The following is a 16,635-nucleotide window of genomic DNA, read 5'->3' as shown; positions in this document are numbered from 1 at the left end:
GAAAATTGAACGTTTTCCCAATGAGGATATGTTTAACTTATATGAGGATGTATTATGTCATAGCACAGGTAATGTTTCATGATGATTTCTGTATCACTGAAAAATGTTTTTCTTCAGTACTTTCATGAAAGTAATAGTGCAATGTGCCAGTTGAAGATGTGCCAGATGATGGTTTACATTTTAATAGACCAAATTCAAATGTGAGTCCACTGCAGTAGCTTTTAGCACAAATCTAGGAGAAGGTGGTCATCTAAAAGGCACAGCTTGGAGGTCTGAAAACAAATATAAAATCCATCACCAAATCTACAGATGCATTTTGCATTGCTAAGATGCTGTTAATAGATTTTGCACTGAGAGGAAATGAAGAGAAATTTGAGCACAGACTCTCACCTTGGTAAGTGGAGAATGTCCAGATCAGGGAATGGGGGAGATGGGAAGCAGTCAGCATGCATATGTGGGATATGGGGGCTACAGTTGTGTATTGAAGCTGAGTGACATTTGGATTTGTATCTGCATTTTTCTCAGAAAGAGAAAGGGTTTTGGGCAGGTAAAGATGAGAGCCCAAGGAGATGCATTTGCCAGGAGCCGGGGCTTTTGAGCAGTCACGATTTCCCACTTTGGATTAAGTGAGAAAACAAACAACCCAGCATACTTCAGCCTTTCCAGTTTGCTGTCTTTTCCTTCTCTTCCCTGTCCTAGTTTTAGGATGTTCTGCTAGTCCAAAACTGCATCTTGCATCTTTTCTTTATGCTTTTATGCCTTCTGTTGAGCAAACAACTTTGTTTTGGAAACGATGAACACTGTCTGGCTAAAACAGCCTTTAAGCAACTTTTTGCACTTTTGCTCGAATACTATGAATAATACCAAACTGTCAAGAAAGTTCTTTCTTTTTCTTGCCTCCACTCGTCTGTTTCGTCAAGAAGTCGTTCCATTTAGTCTTGTAGGTATTTCTTGGAATATTTGTAAAGATTTATAGTGCAGCACCCCAAGTAATTTAATAGGATATTGATCTGTGAATAACACTGCAGCTGGTATACTTTGCCTTGATCTTGATGTGTTTTAGCATCACAGGTGTGCTGGTGCTGATGCTCAGATCTCCTATGGGCATCAGTTAGGCTCCTGCATGGGGAAACCTGGTCTGAGCAAATGTGGACTACCCCTGGCCCATGGTCCTTACAGGTGCATCTGTGGAAAGCTGATGATAAAAGAGAACTGACAATAAAGGAGGAAGTTCTAATCCAGAAACAAACTAGGATATATATATGGCTTCCCGATCAAACTGGAAAAGAATTGGATAAGGGAGAACCACTTGGTAGATAAGGATTATTTGGTGGATAAATAACTGGTTGGTTTGTCAGTGCCAGAGGATTGTGGTTAATGGCTCTACATTCAGGTGGAGGCTGGTCATGAGAGGTGTCCCGTGGGCATCTGTCTTAGGACCGATACTCTTCAGCATCTTTATCAACAAAATAGACAATGGGATGAAGTGCATGCTCAGCGGCTTTGCTGATGACATCAAGATGATTGGTGCAGTTGATACAATAAAAAGGAAAGATGCCATTTGGAGGGACCTGGGCAGGCTTGAGGAATGGTCATGAATGAATCTAATGAGGTTCAGCAAGCCTGAGTGCATGGTACTGCACTTGGACAATCCCAGATATGTGTATACACTGCGAGAAGAACTCACTGAGGGCAGCCCAGTGGAGGATTTGGTGTTCAGGTGGGTGGAAGGCTGGACACAAGCCAACAGTGTGTGCTTGCAGCCCAGAAGACCAGCAGTATCCTGGGCTGCATCACAAGAAGGGTAGCCATCAGAGAGAGAGAAGAGATTGTCCCTCTCTGCTCTGCCCTTGTTGGGCCCCATCTGGAGTGCTGTGTCCAGGCCTGGGGCCCCCAGCACAAGAAAGACATGGAGCTTTTGGAGCACATCCAGAGAAGGGCATGAAGAAGATCAGAGGGTAGGAGCACCTCTCCTGAAGAGAGGCTGAGGGAACTGGTCTTGTTACGATTGGAGAAGAGAAGGCCCTGGGCAGACCTCATTGCAGCCTTCCAGTACTTGAAAGGAGTTTATAAACAAGAGGGGAACTGACTTTTTACATGGGTAGAAGGGGGAACGGTTTTACGTTGAAAGAGGAAAGATTTAGGTTGGATGTTAGGAGGAAGTTCTTTACAAGGAGAGTGGTGAGGTGCTGGAACGGGCTGCCCAGAGAGGTTGTGGATGCCCTGTCTCTGGAGGTATTCCAGGCCAGGTTGGATGGGGCCCTGGGCAACATGGTCTAGTAAATGGGGTGGTTGGTGGACCTGCCTGGCAGGGGGGTTGGAGATTCATGATCCTTGAGTTCCCTTCCAACCCAGGCCGTTCTGTGATTCTGTGAAAAGATTTTTAACTGAAATAGAAAAGATGTAGGTTAGATGTTAGGAGGAAATCTTTTCCTCAGAGGGCAGTGAGACACTGGCACAGCTGCCCAGGGAAGCTGTGGTGCCCCATCCCTGGAGGCACTCAAGGCCAGGTTGGATGGGGCCCTGGGCAGCCTGAGCTGGTGGGGGGCAGCCCTGCCCACGGCAGGGGTTGGGGCAGCGTGGGCTTTGAGCTCCCTTTCAACCGAAGCCATTCTGTAACTGCATCTGTGATTCTATAATTCTATGAAAAAATCTTGAAATTCTTCTTTATATGTTATTTTGATACTTCCTTCTGTTTTTAAAAGCGTACAAGTTGCATATGCCTTCTTTATGTGTCTTTATCTAGCTCTCTACTGGCAGTTATGAAGTTTACAAGGAGAAAGTTTTGAACCTTTCTAGCTCTGGGAAGTGCCTTTGGGTGACTTGCACGCACAAGTGAAGGGTATTCAGAGTATAAGTGTGTTCCCTTGGGCCAGTGCTCAAAACAACCCTCAATGCACTCTCCTAAATGTACCTGAGACTCCCCAGCTGTACTATCACCTGATTGTGCTGTATCCACGTAATAGACAACAAATAGTTGTTAGCCTTCCTTTTTCATACATGATGGATTCCCATGTGTAAAACCAGTAACGTTGTCCTTCCTGCCACTGCAAGGCAGGACCCTGGCCAGGGTAGGCAATGAATAGAGAATGTTTGCCAACAGCAGGTGCCTGCATCATCTCACTCATCTCAGCTTCATTGTGATTTCTGCAACGTGGCAGGTGAAAGCTTGCAGCTAGCACACTCCGCGCAGCAGTGGACTCTATGCTCTGCAGAGCTATTGCATGCTTGAGGGGCTTTCTTTGAAAAACAGCTTGCATATTCATTTGATGGTCCTACCATCAAAAACACACTGTAGAGGCTATATTGGGAGGGGAATGGTTTATTGACGCCAGCGCACTGCATGCGTCTGCAGAAGCAGGGTAAGGCCTGGGTGTGAGTCAGTGCTGCGGCAGCCTGGCCCATGCAAGCACAGGCACAGCTGCTGGAGGGCACAGAGGTGCCAGCAGCACTGGGCAGGCCTCAAAAACGTGTGGGAGTGCTCCAAAAGCCTGCCAGCTGCTGGCTTCTGTCATACCACGTGTATTGCGTTACAGGGACTGCCGTGCAAAGGCTAAAACTGCAGTGCTTTGTTTGGTCTGCTGGAGGATAATTACTGTGTTACTGTTTCATCTGTTCTTTTTCCAGAAGTCACGCCAGGCTGCAATGATATCTTTTTGCTCATCCACTATAACTCATTACAGGTAAAGTCAGGCACCTTATTTCGAAGGCAAAAACAGGTTAAAAAATACATAACCGTCACAATGATCTTATTACACTAAAACATGATTAATGAAATTGAAAACATTCCTTACCTCCACTGTACAATTCCTCTGCAAAACTCTCAATATAGGTTCTATGTAGGCAGGTAAAACTGAAGTTTATTTCTTGTTTCCACCTGTGAAATCCTGCAGCAGTCCCTGAGGCACCTGGGGTATAACAAGACAGGCACTGGCCACTTGTTTTTATCTTTAATGCAATATCATGTCACGCTTGTGAAAGTCTTATGATTCAGAACGGGCAGCCCTTCACAGCAAGAATGTCAGGAATGCTAAAAATAAAAGCTCAGAGAGCTTTTAGAAAAGAAAATTGAACGGTAATGTGGTGATGTTTCAAGTGGGTGGGAGCAGAAATGCCACAAATGATAGGTTTTGACTGGAGACGTGAAACTTTTAATCAAGTCCTCTTACGTTACATTTAGTTTCAAGGAAGGCCTGACATGTGTAAATTGTAGGCTAATTGCAGGAGGTGTTAGGGAATGTGAGTAAGCTAATCACCTGAATGGGATAAGCGGAGATGTAAAATTTCCTTCAAACACATCAATCATTAAACTTTTTCTTAACACAGTGAAGCAACATATTCACCTCAGGCCTTCATATTTGTGACCATTTCTTTTTCTGCCTGGAAGAAAAGCTTTGTCATACAAAATACCTTCTGTTCCTACTCACTTTGCAGCAGAAAGGTGGTGGGCTTCAAGGAGTGAAGGAAGAAGTTACCTTCCTGATACGATCCCTTCCCTGGAACAGAGGATCTCAGCATCAGTTGTGAGAATCTGCAGACAGAAATGTCTTATAGCATCCTCAGAACCAGCCTGTCCTTTGCAGAATGATTCTCTAAAATCTACATACAATCTTTACCTGGTCCATTTCTCATGAGACCACATGGTTAGTTTTCCATCTCTTTCTCTAACTTAGCATAATCTGCTATTTATTCTTTAAGAGATCATAGAATAGACTCATAGAATCACAGAATCATTGAGGTTGGAAAAGACCTCTAAGATCACCCAGTCCAACTGTTAGGCCATCCCCACCACGCCCACTGCCCACGTCCCTCAGTGCCACATCCACAGGGCTCTTCAACACCTCCAGGGATGGTGACTCCACCACCTCCCTGGGCAGCCTGTGCCACTGCCTCACCGCTCTTACTGAGAAGAAATGCTTCCTAATACCCAAACCGAACCTCCCCTGGTGCAATTCTCTCTTGTCCTATTGATTCATCAGCATGAATAAATCAGCTCTTTGTTCAGATACCTTGATCTCCAAGAGGCTTCAACTGCCTCCGAAGGTGTGTGGAGAAAAACAACTCAAGGAGTTGTTTTCTCTGATGCTTTTTAGCCAATGGATATCTTCAGAAATCCTATTTTTCAGGATCCTGTATGTCCAAATCCTGTATGTCTCAGTTCTAATTTAGGCAATTATTCTGCATTAACACTTGACAAAACAAACAGAAGTTAAAAGCAGGGAAATTGAAATTTCTGCACCGCATGTTAATCCAGGGGGAACATCATCACATTGTCATGGATTTTCTATATGGGATTTAAAGCGTAGGGAGCAAGAGAACTAAATGTGTAAAGTTATTTGGGATATTAGGCAAAAATATTTCACAGAAGAGCTATCTGCAGTGCTGTTACATCACTAGCCAAGGATTATTGCTTTTGGCATTTCTGTCATTGTGCCATTTGCTATCTAGACAATGGTCCCTTGTTAGCAGCAAGAGATGGCACAGAAGAAACAGCTACTTGAACTGAAAAGAAGTGGCTCTTCAGTGAAGCTGATTATGAACGCATGTGACTGTTTCTGCTTGCAATAGATATTGTGAACTGGCTTTTCATGTTCTGCTGCATTAGGCAAAAGATCTTGGAGAAAAATAAATGCAGGGTTACAGTGTACCTGGGGCGAGCCATAGTGCAGTGCATATTCACTAACACAGTAATAATAGCCTTCCAAGAAAGCAAATGCTGAACAACTTGTCTGACATCAACACTTCTCTGTTTTCCATAAGAACATCAATAATCAGGGCTCTTTTCAATGTGCTACTGATGCAGGGTGAGATTTTCAGAGGTGCTGAGCAACCATTTCTTCCCTCTCTTCCCACCTCCTCCTCAGCATCAGTGATTGCTGTTAGCACTTCACAATTCTGGAATTAAAAACCTGCTATTTTCTCAAGAAGAGGAAGGATATTGTGCTCCAAATGTATTTTCTTGGTGTATTTTATTATTAAAATCACCTTTAGTGCCTGAAAGTGGGTCATGACAAGGACACAGGGGCTGTGCTGCCTCATGGGCAGCAGTGGGTTCCCAGAAAATCTGTGAGAAATGGTGCTAAGTGGTAGCTGAGCTCATCATGGGTTTATCTCCTCCCTCCACCTCCTTTCCAAAGTGCGAACAATGTTCATAAGAAAAGCCATGTAAGGAAGGTGAGAAATCCCTTCTTGTTCCCACACAAGGGGATGTATTGGCAAAGGTGCTACCAAAGTGTTGAAGAGATAGAGAAACAAACTGTCCTTATAGTGGTGTCCTGTTAGTTTGCAGCTAGCAGAGAAACCAACCAAGTCTAATCCTGACACATTATCTATTTCCCCACTCTGGCAGTGCTGTTATTTCTTTAGGCTCTCGTTCTTCACTAAAACACAGGTTGGTGCATGCCTGCAGCTGAATTACTCACCCACTCTGAAGAGGAGAAAGGGAAGGAGGGCAGAGCTGGAAACACAGAGCTGGGAAGTGCACAGGAGACATGGATCAGCTTGACATCACTGTACATGTGTTAATTTGTTAACACAGTGGGAAAAGAGAAAAGGGAAGAGAAGAAGGAAAGAGAAAAGAGAGAGAAGAGGAGAAGGAGAGAAGAGGACGAGGAGAGGAAGGAAAGGGAAAGGAAGGGAGGGGAAAGGAAGGAGGGAGAGGAGAAAAGGAGAAGAGAAGAGAAAAGAAGAGAAGAGAAGAGAAGAGAAGAGAAGAGAAGAGAAGAGAAGAGAAGAGAAGAGAAGAGAAGAGAAGAGAAGAGAAGAGAAGAGAAGAGAAGAGAAGAGAAGAGAAGAGAAGAGAAGAACTTTAACGAGAAAGGAAAACAGAAGGAGAAAGGAAAATGGAAAGACACAAGGAAAACAGTTAAATGACATGTATACACATTTGTTTTATAACGAAGTGGACTGGATCCTGTGGCCAACAGTGAAGTATTGTTAGCTAACCACAGATATTTCTGTTATTTTCCTGTACTGAAGTGTCATGTTTGAATACAAGCAAAACCAGTGAGATACTTGACTTGCCTGCCCTTCCTGTGTTATAGTTGTAAACAAGCAGATGCAATCCATAATGCTCAGTAAGATTTCCTCTTATTTCCTTTTGGCAATGGTCTTAAGCAAGATAAGGCACTAAAATTTAATCCTGAGTGTGTAAATACTGAATCCTTGGCACGGACACAATCTTGTCATGAAGCTGTATGGGAGCTTTAATGGTTTTGTAAATTAATCAATAATGTGGTTAAATTATATTTGCTCAGCTAATTATATTCCATGTCCTGTAAATTAGAACCTCAGTAGTCTTTAAGAAGAATCAATGCTGCTGCTTGTCTCATATTTGTGTTTTCTTACTGCTACGTTATTAAAATGTTTGTTTATTTGCTCTGCTACAGGCTGGTAGCATTTTCTTTGCTGTTTGAATGGCAACCATGGGGATGCCAAGCCATGCAGTGATATTTACATTATTATATATTTAATATGCCAAATCTATTTCAGCAGTGTCAAAATATTGTACATTTATAGCCTCCTGAAAATTCTTCTTGTTTCACCCTTGGGAGAACTGGGTTTAACCACTTTCTTCCCCCAGGAAATTGTTGGGACTTTTGGATGACTAAAACGGACCTTGGCTGGGTTCTTGTCTTCATGACTATGAAGGGCATGGCATGAGTTGGACTTGATGACACCCAGAGGCTCCTTTGAAACTGAATGATTCCTTGGTTCTATGGCTCAGACCGTCCGTGAACTTCTCCCCACCCAGTTTTCCTAAAGTCCCACACCCAGACTCCCATCACTTATGGGTCTGTATGACAGGACTAGTTTACAGCACTCAGAGCATCAAGTGATTTTGGTTACACAGATCTAGACTCCCTTACACTGAGCACAATAGCAGGAGAAGCAAACCCAAAAAGCAGACACTTTTTTCCTTCCCATCCATGAAAATCTTTTGGAGCTGCCATTGGACAAACTGCACTGTTTAGGGCAAGCATTAGGAGAGGCACAGAGACAGCAAGTTTGAACTTAAGAGAGATGAACTTATAATGGAAAATCACCTGGACACAAATCTGGGCTCAAGGAACCAGAAAGAGAAGGAGAGGATGCCTGCCTTCATCCTTCCACCATGTCTCAGTAAGCAGCAGCCTGCTGCAGAGTTTGGGAAGGCAGGTGGCTGTGGCATCCAAAATGAATATAGAAAGATTTGTAGAGTACTTCTTACATTTCCTGCTTTGTAAACCATTCTTTTATGCAGACACTCAGAAACATACCCCGGGAGTGTATAATATTACTTGTAAGTAAGTGAGACTTCTATCTTTCCCCTATCAAAAAGCTAGCATATTCAGCATGGCACTGCTTTATTTTTTTTTTACATTTAAGTAAATTCTGCTTTTGCAAATATAAAAATAGCAAGAAAAGCAATAGAGGGAAGAAAGTACAAATAATAGGAAATTAGTATTTTAGTATCTAGCTAATTGCATCACACATTGATCTTTTACAGTGTAACAAATTAGTTCTGTCTTAACATATAGAGTACTAGTTATTACAAAAAAAATCCTAGTTTATGCCTTTTTTTTTTTTTTGTGATGAGGCACATCCAGGCTGAATATTTCATGCATACATTCATAGCTACATGAATTTGAAGGAAAGAATCCACTGTTGTGCTTGATTATTTTCTAGATTTTTGCCTGCAGTGTCATTTGCTTTGACTTTCACGAAGTCCTTCACCCGAATTTCCCAGGATTGTCCATAGGTCACCCAAGAAATCTTGGATGAACAGCTCACCTGCTATCCATAATTATACTTAATTTATGCTATTATTTTAATGATGTTTTTCTAAACTGCTTGCTTGCATGCTGGTATCTCTAATGGCTTTTTACTTGGAGAGCCAATAATTTTCAATGCACCCAACTCCATCATGGGATAATTCAGTTTGGATATGAGGAAAAATTTCTTCTCAGCAAGAGCGGTGAGGCAGTGGCACAGGCTGCCCAGGGAGGTGGTGGAGTCACCATCCCTGGAGGTGTTCAAGAGCCATGCGGATGTGGCACTCAGGGATGTGGGCAGTGGGCGTGGTGGGAGTGGGCTGATGGTTGGACCAGGTGGTCTTAGAGGTCTTTTCCAGACTTAATGATTCCGAGGTTCTATGATAAATACTGGGCTCACTTTTACACTGGGAAACAGTATGCTGCATTGCTTAAATCACAACTCTGTGCAATGATTGAAGCATGTGGACATCTCCAGAAATTTGCCTATCCCTATATACTCTGTAGAGCAACAAATATGTATAAAGCTATATGTGTATAGAGGTATTATTGAGTCTGAGGTCTCTTATTGTTCCTTTCTAACTCTTCAGTGGTGTTTTGAAGCTCTGACTATCCTCTGAGGAGATATCTGTTTCAGTCTGAGTCCCTTTGTCCCTTTGATTTGCTTTGTTCCCTGATGCTGTTGCTGCAGTGCTCTCCAGGCTTCTGAACAACAGCACTTTACAGGTGGGGGCCCAGTGGTGGGGCAGGCAGCTCCGCTTTCTTCCTGGCCCACTGCCACTCTTGCTGCGGGAACCTGAGCTGAGCTGGGGTCGGAAGCAGAGTACTGCAAGTCCAAGGCAATCACTTCACCGACTGCACCAGCACACACAGCCTCTGTCTGCAGAGTCCATTTCCTTGGCTCTGACAAACTTGTAGACAACACCTAGAGTTAAGGGTAGGGCTTTTTATTTTATTTTATTTTTTATTTATAAATAAGCAACTTCAATGCAAATGTACCTATCCCAGAAGGTGCATTTATCCTAAGTGGCTCTTGCTGGTTTACACACACCCCATCCTGACTCTTGCTTTGGAAAGCTGTTCCACTTGACTGCTCGGTTTGCCTCTTTGAGTCAGTGGCAGCAGGGGAATTATAAAGACGACGAAGGTGCAGCCAAGTCCCCGGTAGCGCGTGCCAGATTCGAGCTGATTTAAGGCAGTACAGCCTGACTCTGCAACTTTCTTCACACAAACGACAGCTACTTTTGGACAAAGTTTCTTTCTTCTTTTTTTTTTTTTTTTTGCCATCTCGGGGAACCTGCTGAGCAGTGCACACCTTGCAAAGGCAACATGATCAGTGGTGCGTTGCAGATTGCCGGGCTGCTCCTCGGTGGCCTCGGCATGATTGGGACATTTGCAGTCACGGGCATGCCTCAGTGGAGGGTGTCTGCCTTCATCGAGAACAACATCATCGTGTTCGAGACCATTTGGGAAGGCCTATGGATGCACTGCATCAGGCAAGCCAACATCAGGATGCAGTGCAAGGTCTATGACTCCGTGCTGGCCCTCTCGCCAGACCTGCAGGCATCCAGAGGACTGATGTGTGCTGGGTCGGTGCTCTCCTTCCTGGCTTTCCTGGTTGCCACTGTTGGAATGAAGTGCATGCGGTGCCGGCAGAGCGGCTGGCCGACCAAGGGCTATATCCTCGTGGCAGCTGGGCTCCTCTTCATCCTCTCAGGTACCACTGCGCTCATTCCAATCTGCTGGGTTGCCAACACCATCATCAGGGACTTCTACAACCCCGTGGTCAATGTGGCACAGAAAAGGGAGCTTGGTGAGGCCCTCTACCTGGGCTGGGTGGCTGCCTTCTGCCTGTTGGCTGCTGGAGCCATATTCTGCTGCTTTTGCCGCTGCTGTGAGAAAACCAGGAGCTACAACTACTCCATGCCTCCTCAGCACCTGCCGCTCAACCAACACTTGCACGGGGCCACTGAAAGTGCCTACTCTAAGAGTCAGTATGTCTAGATGCCTCCGGTCTTTTCGTTGTTTTCACTTTTCTTTATGCATTTTTTTTAAGCACTCAATCTGTCTGGATGGATTGCAATGAAAGTTGCCTTTGCCTCCTGTTCTGTAACTGCTGCTGTGATTGCTGCATTTTGGAGAAACCCCCAAAACCCCCAAATGGGCTCTGCTGGGGTAACGTGGCAGCACGGACAGTTGTACTACGTGGGAAGGTGACTGCTTAATGCTATCTCATAGTAACTTGGAATAGATTTGGGGTTGTGTGGTTTTGCTTTGGGTTGCGTTTTATGTATAAAATAGAAATGAAGGGCTTAAAGTTCCATGGTGATATGAAATACCGGCCTACTGCAAAGAAAAGGGGAGCTGAGCAGATAATTCCATTTTTTTCTTTCCTGGGAAAGAGGGGATAACAGTGAATAAGGACAAGATAACAATGGTTTAAAAGAAAAGTGTTCACTAACGGATTGATTTACTGTGGGTTTGATGGAGAGCTTCATGAGGAATTTATTCATCAGAGGAAGGTAAGCTGAAATACATGAAAAATACCCCTTATTTCAGAGAACAAATATAGCTCTATATTCATCCTAAACACCATCATTTTGGTGAAAGTTACTATTTCTTTTGTAATTCATACAGGTCGAACTCATTCACATCCTTCTCTTTAGAAGTGACAGTTTTCCCTTGCAAACTCCTTGTAACTCACAACATTTTGCAATATTGCATAGGTCACAAGCGCTGTGTTGGCTAGCTGCCACAGGATGCTATGATATATACACCTTTAAAAAATCTTTTGATCAGTCAGGCCCATATTTTTGCTGAGATCCACTTGTACCAGCGTGGCTTATAGGCAAAAGAGCATAAGCAGTGATAATATTTCCTCACAGTTAACACCAGAACAAGCTCAACAATATTTTTAATAACAAGATCATGTACCCATGATAAAGAACAATGTAATGAAACTAAGTCTACAGAAAAATAAATGTAGTTCCATACAAAAATAATTTAATAAATGACCAAAATTAATCAATAGTGATAATATTTTTAATAGAATTTTGTAACCCTGGGCCCATGGAAATTAATGGTATTTTGCCTTTGACTTAACTGATGACACAATTCAATTTGTGGTGTTTAATGGAGAACAACATTTTTGCTCTCAAGTGTGATTGACTATTTTAAATATTTTGTAGAAAGTTTATGATGTGATCTGTAATTCTGTAGTAAATTCCTTAGACTACTACTACTTGAAAATTCGGAATCAAATTCTTCACTTCATAAAATGCAACTCTGAGCAAGCCAGAAAAAATAATCTGTGCACTACTCTAAAACTGTCTTTTTGTAGTGTTTATAAGATGCATATTAAGATATTCAGGGGAAGTTCAGGTTGGATATTAGGAAGCATTTCTTCTCAGCAAGAGCGGTGAGGCAGCGGCACAGGCTGCACAGGGAGGTGGTGCAGTCACCGTCCCTGGAGGTGTTGAAGAGCCGTGTGGATGTGGCACTGAGGGACGCGGGCAGTGGGCATGGTGGGGGTGGCTGATGATTGGACCAAGTGGTCTTAGAGGTCTTTTCCAGCCTTAATGATTCTATGTACTTGTGTATGTAACTTTATTTTTTCTCCTTATTTTTAAGCAAATTATTTCTAAATATGTATACATGTAATGGTCATGAACTTTTTGTACTATAGCAGTATGTAGTTGTATATTCTTCATATTCCTTCATTAATATTTATACCCACATCCAGTCTCTTTTTTGGGGGAAAAGAAAGTGGTGGATCCTACACGAACTTGTAGCTAGAACACCAGGATTTATAACAGTGTCTGCAATAAAGTCACCTGTTGAGTTCAACCCTCTAAAAAAGTAGGTGCAAGATCTCACTTAGAGGACTACATTCGTATGTACAGCTGCACCGTAGTTATCTCTGCTGTCAAAACATGGAGTGATTCATACAGTATTAATCTAACTGTCTGAGGAAATCTTCAGTGGAAAGTGAGATAAGTGTGACATCTCTGTAAAAGCCCTGTGAATACTGAACACCACTGCTACACTGGATAGTTTTATCTGTTCCTGGTAAAGCACACAATGATGTAAAAACACAAAAGAAGATACAAGAAGATTTCTAAAAGTATCCCTAGGACAAAGAGAAACACAGATCTGATGAATTGTGAATAGGAATCTGAAAGATTTCACAACAGTGATCCTATGTTGGCTGCAAAATATCCACCTCAGCAGGACACGTATCCCCCTTAAGTACTTCTAATGTACCTCCAACCATTTCCTTTGAATTATACCCTGCCTGCATACCATATGTGCAAGAGCACTGAAATTAAAGCTTCATTTTAAAATAGAGCTCACCTCCCTCAGATCTATGCATTGAATGAGCCCTGAGAAGTCTGAGCAGAGGGTGCCACGCAAGGCATTAATATCCCAGAACTAGTCCACTGCCTGCAACTATCAATTTCCAAATATTGAATCCTGCAACTTGGAATTCATGTTTTTGCTTACAAACAAGAGAAATTATTTGGGAAATAAGGAACTTTACCTTCATGAATGAAAGGAAGGGCTGGTAGCTTGTTCACCTTTGTCCTGTGCTTGGGGCAATTGTATGCATTCCTGCAGTGTGAAATGGATGTGGAGCCTTGCCAGGTCCACCGGGTGTCCTCTCTGCTATGGCAATGACTGCACAACTTGCAGGCCAGAGGGGAGTAATGCTCTGTTAAACCTCAGGTGGGTGAAGGCTCAAGATTTCAATTACTGCTCTGTCATTCAGCAACTCGGCTTTCATTTCTAATGGGCCTCTTTGGAAATTCTCCTCCTGCTGCTGCAACTGTTATGAAGGACTACAGGGCAGAGCTGCTGCCTGCGCTTCTATGCACTGTTCTCACTAGTGCTAGGCAGTGAGATGCTGAGCACACAGGTGGCTGCAGAGCCTGAAACATCATTTCAGGAGGGCCTGGATGCAACTGAGCTCTTGTTTTGAGTGGTCTCACATCTTTATATGAGAACAAATCACTTGGTACATGAGGTTATCACACATCTGCAGATCTAATAAGGCCAGCTGCATATAATGGATTTGTCTGCCTCTTTAAGGTCCCTCCAGAGACTTCTCTTCTCCAGGCTGAAGAGCCCCAGCTCCCTCACCCTGTCCCCATAAGGGAGGTGCTCCAGCTCTCTGGTCATCTTTGTGGCCCTCCTCTAAACCCGTTCCAACAGCACCATGTCCTTCTTGTATAGAGGGCCCCAGAACTGAATGCAGTACTCCAGGTGGGTTCTCATGAGAGTAGATAAGCAGAATCAGCTCTCCTGACCTGGACAGAGTAGGAGAGTCCACATAATCCAGGGTCTTATAGCCAAGAAATCTCAGGAGTGAAATATTTAAATGGCGTTCCTGTGTCATCATGGAGACCTGCGACTGCCACCACCAGAGGCAGGTGCCTACACAACAGTAGAAGGCCAGTGCCAGCAGACAGTAATGCTTACAGATTACTGTCCCCATTTCCAGTTTCTAGTGCTCAGAGCAGCTTTATCTGGGATTTGAGACCTTCACCAAGGATTGCTCTCAGACCCCGTACAGCAGGTATAGCAGGATTTCTGAGCATGAGGCACGATGCATAGCTCTCCCTTCCTGCTGAGCTGGAGGAAGGGCAGTGTAGGCAGCTCCAGGCAGTAGCTGCAGTCCTTACTGAGGCATGTCTTCTACTACCACAGTATTACATTGCAGAGCAGAACTGAGAACCTAAACTGAACACTTCAGTCAATCCCTCCTCCCTTTTGCTTACTGTCTGGATGCTTACAGCCCTTGGGGTTTCCCCATGTCTCCACCATGAAGTTTTCACCTGGTGAAACTAGCCAACTGCTTTGCACACCATGCTGCTTCCCCACTCATCCCACTGCCCTGTGGAGCTGGTGGCCACAACATCTTTCTGATAAGTCTTCGCAGAATCGCAGAATCATAGAATTATATGGGTTGGAAGGGATCCCTGGAGATCAACCCCCGTGCTAAAACAGTTCCCTACAGCAGGTCACACAGGAAAGCATCCAGGAAGATCTTGAATATCTCCAGAGAAGGAGACCCCACCACCACTCTGGGCAGCCTGTTCCAGTGCTCCATCACTATCACAGTAAATAAGCTCTTCCTTGTGTTTGTACGGAACTTCCTGTGTTTCAGTTTCTGTCCATTGCCCTGTGGTAGTCCAAAATATTTGTTGCTTGAAAAATTAGAAGGCTTACTAGACAACTATTTTACCCAGATACAACTGAGAGTTCCATTAGCACCATTAGTTCCTTTCATTAGTGAGAAGAGGCCCATATATAGGTGAAACAGGAGAGAGCCGTAAACCAGCCCATTGCTCTTCTCAATAAAAAGCCGTGCCAAGTGTTACCAAATATGTTTATGCAATAAAAAAGTCTAGAGATGGCTACACTGCCGAGTCTTTAGCAATCTATTGGTTATCATTTTCATGAAAAAAAGTTTTCATGAAACTTAAATAAAATCTTCCCATTTAAACCTAGGGCTGCTCCATTATTTCCTATCCCAGCAGCAGAAAGCAAGGAAAACAGACTACTGCTTTCCTCTAAAGCGGGCAGACTGTTCCATCCTTCAGGACTGTTACTGTCTGACCTCTTGAACTTCTCTTACTTAACTTAATAATCTCTAACTCTTTCTTCACTGGCACATATGTTAAATCTCTCCTCATTCTTGTTTATCTGCTTAGTTCTGGCTGCCCCACGTCTTTCTATAAGTTTGATGGCCAAAACTGGACAAAGTGTCCCAGAGGAAGCCTTGTCACTGTTGAACTCAGTGAATGCAATTATTGCAGGTTATCTTAAGTAGATTGTTGACAAAAAAAAAAAAAAAAAAAAAAAGCAAATACAGTATTTGAATATATTCAATGCACTTCAATTCTGTTATTTCAGGCCTCAAGATCACCAGCTTTCCTGTGTTGAGGGACTTAATTACTGACAGTACATTGACCAACTCAGAGTCGAATGCTAATTTCCTACTGCAGTTCCTCTTTTACTGCCAGATACCTGAGGGTAATAAGATGACACCCTAGAGAAATCCTTGGCTCCGCCAGTAACAGAAGGCAGCATTCAGAAATAGAAATGCGGTAGATCTTCCAACATATCCTTTTCTTGTTTTACTCACTGGTAGTTTCTCTATACATATTACATTAATTTTACTCCTCCAGTCCTCCAGTGTTTCTGTTAATTTCCCACCACTGTGTCAGATACTTTAATAAGATCCAAGTGGATTAGATTTCTCAACTTCTATTTCATAGAAAACGTTATCAAACAAAAATGAAGCTATTTTTGCTAAGTCTGTCCTGTGTTTTATTTAATTTCCTATTTACTTCCAGATACTTTTTCTTTTTTTTTTTTTCTTAATGGATTTTAAATCATATCATGCAATTACATTCTGGCTAATGGATGTGTAGTTGTGCACAGGGTTTTCCCCCTCCCCACTCATTCCATTTGTTTCTCTGTTCTCCAGACACACAATATCACTCCTGATTTGACACATACGCTGACAGTCCTAGCTATCATATTTGGAACTGCACATGCTGAATTTTCTTCAGTAGAAATTACTGTCTTTCTTCAGTTTATGCTCATAAAGATTTGAAATGTTTTGCCTACCTTGGATACAGTACAGCAGTTCTGTTATGTTCTCATTCTATGTCCTTATTGTAACCTAAATTCAAAGAGAATCTAAATACATTTCTTAGACTCATACACCCTCACATGTCTCTTATTTTGCTGTTCAGTTTGTATGCCCATAGCACCTTTTACTTTTGTAAAGCCTTACCTGGATTGATTTTACTGAGTTGAGTTTCATTTTCCCCTTGAATTTTCTGACCTCTTTGATATATTTTCTTTGCTGGTT

The 16,635-nt window shown here is 43.0% G+C and overlaps 1 protein-coding gene across 2 annotated transcripts; it reads left to right on the top strand.

Annotated features, from left to right (window-relative positions):
* Positions 1-211: 211 nt before the first annotated feature.
* On the top strand, positions 212-16,482 carry CLDN8 (claudin 8). 2 transcript variants are annotated; one of them, XM_046900792.1, is made up of 3 exons: positions 212-394; positions 3,628-3,683; positions 6,392-16,482. In XM_046900792.1, exon 3 carries the CDS (start codon positions 10,083-10,085, stop codon positions 10,755-10,757), a length of 675 nt encoding a protein of 224 aa, XP_046756748.1. In that variant the 5' UTR covers positions 212-394; positions 3,628-3,683; positions 6,392-10,082; the 3' UTR covers positions 10,758-16,482. The 2 variants fall into 2 exon arrangements, with proteins under 2 accessions (XP_046756748.1, XP_004938436.2); XM_004938379.5 differs by lacking the exon at positions 3,628-3,683.
* The last annotated feature ends 153 nt before the right edge of the window (positions 16,483-16,635 follow it).

This window comes from Gallus gallus, chromosome 1 (genome assembly GCF_016699485.2).
Source record: "Gallus gallus isolate bGalGal1 chromosome 1, bGalGal1.mat.broiler.GRCg7b, whole genome shotgun sequence".
Lineage (NCBI taxonomy): Eukaryota > Metazoa > Chordata > Aves > Galliformes > Phasianidae > Gallus > Gallus gallus.
The sequence above is the reverse complement of the archived record's forward strand: the minus strand, read 5'-3'. Positions and strand labels throughout refer to the sequence as shown.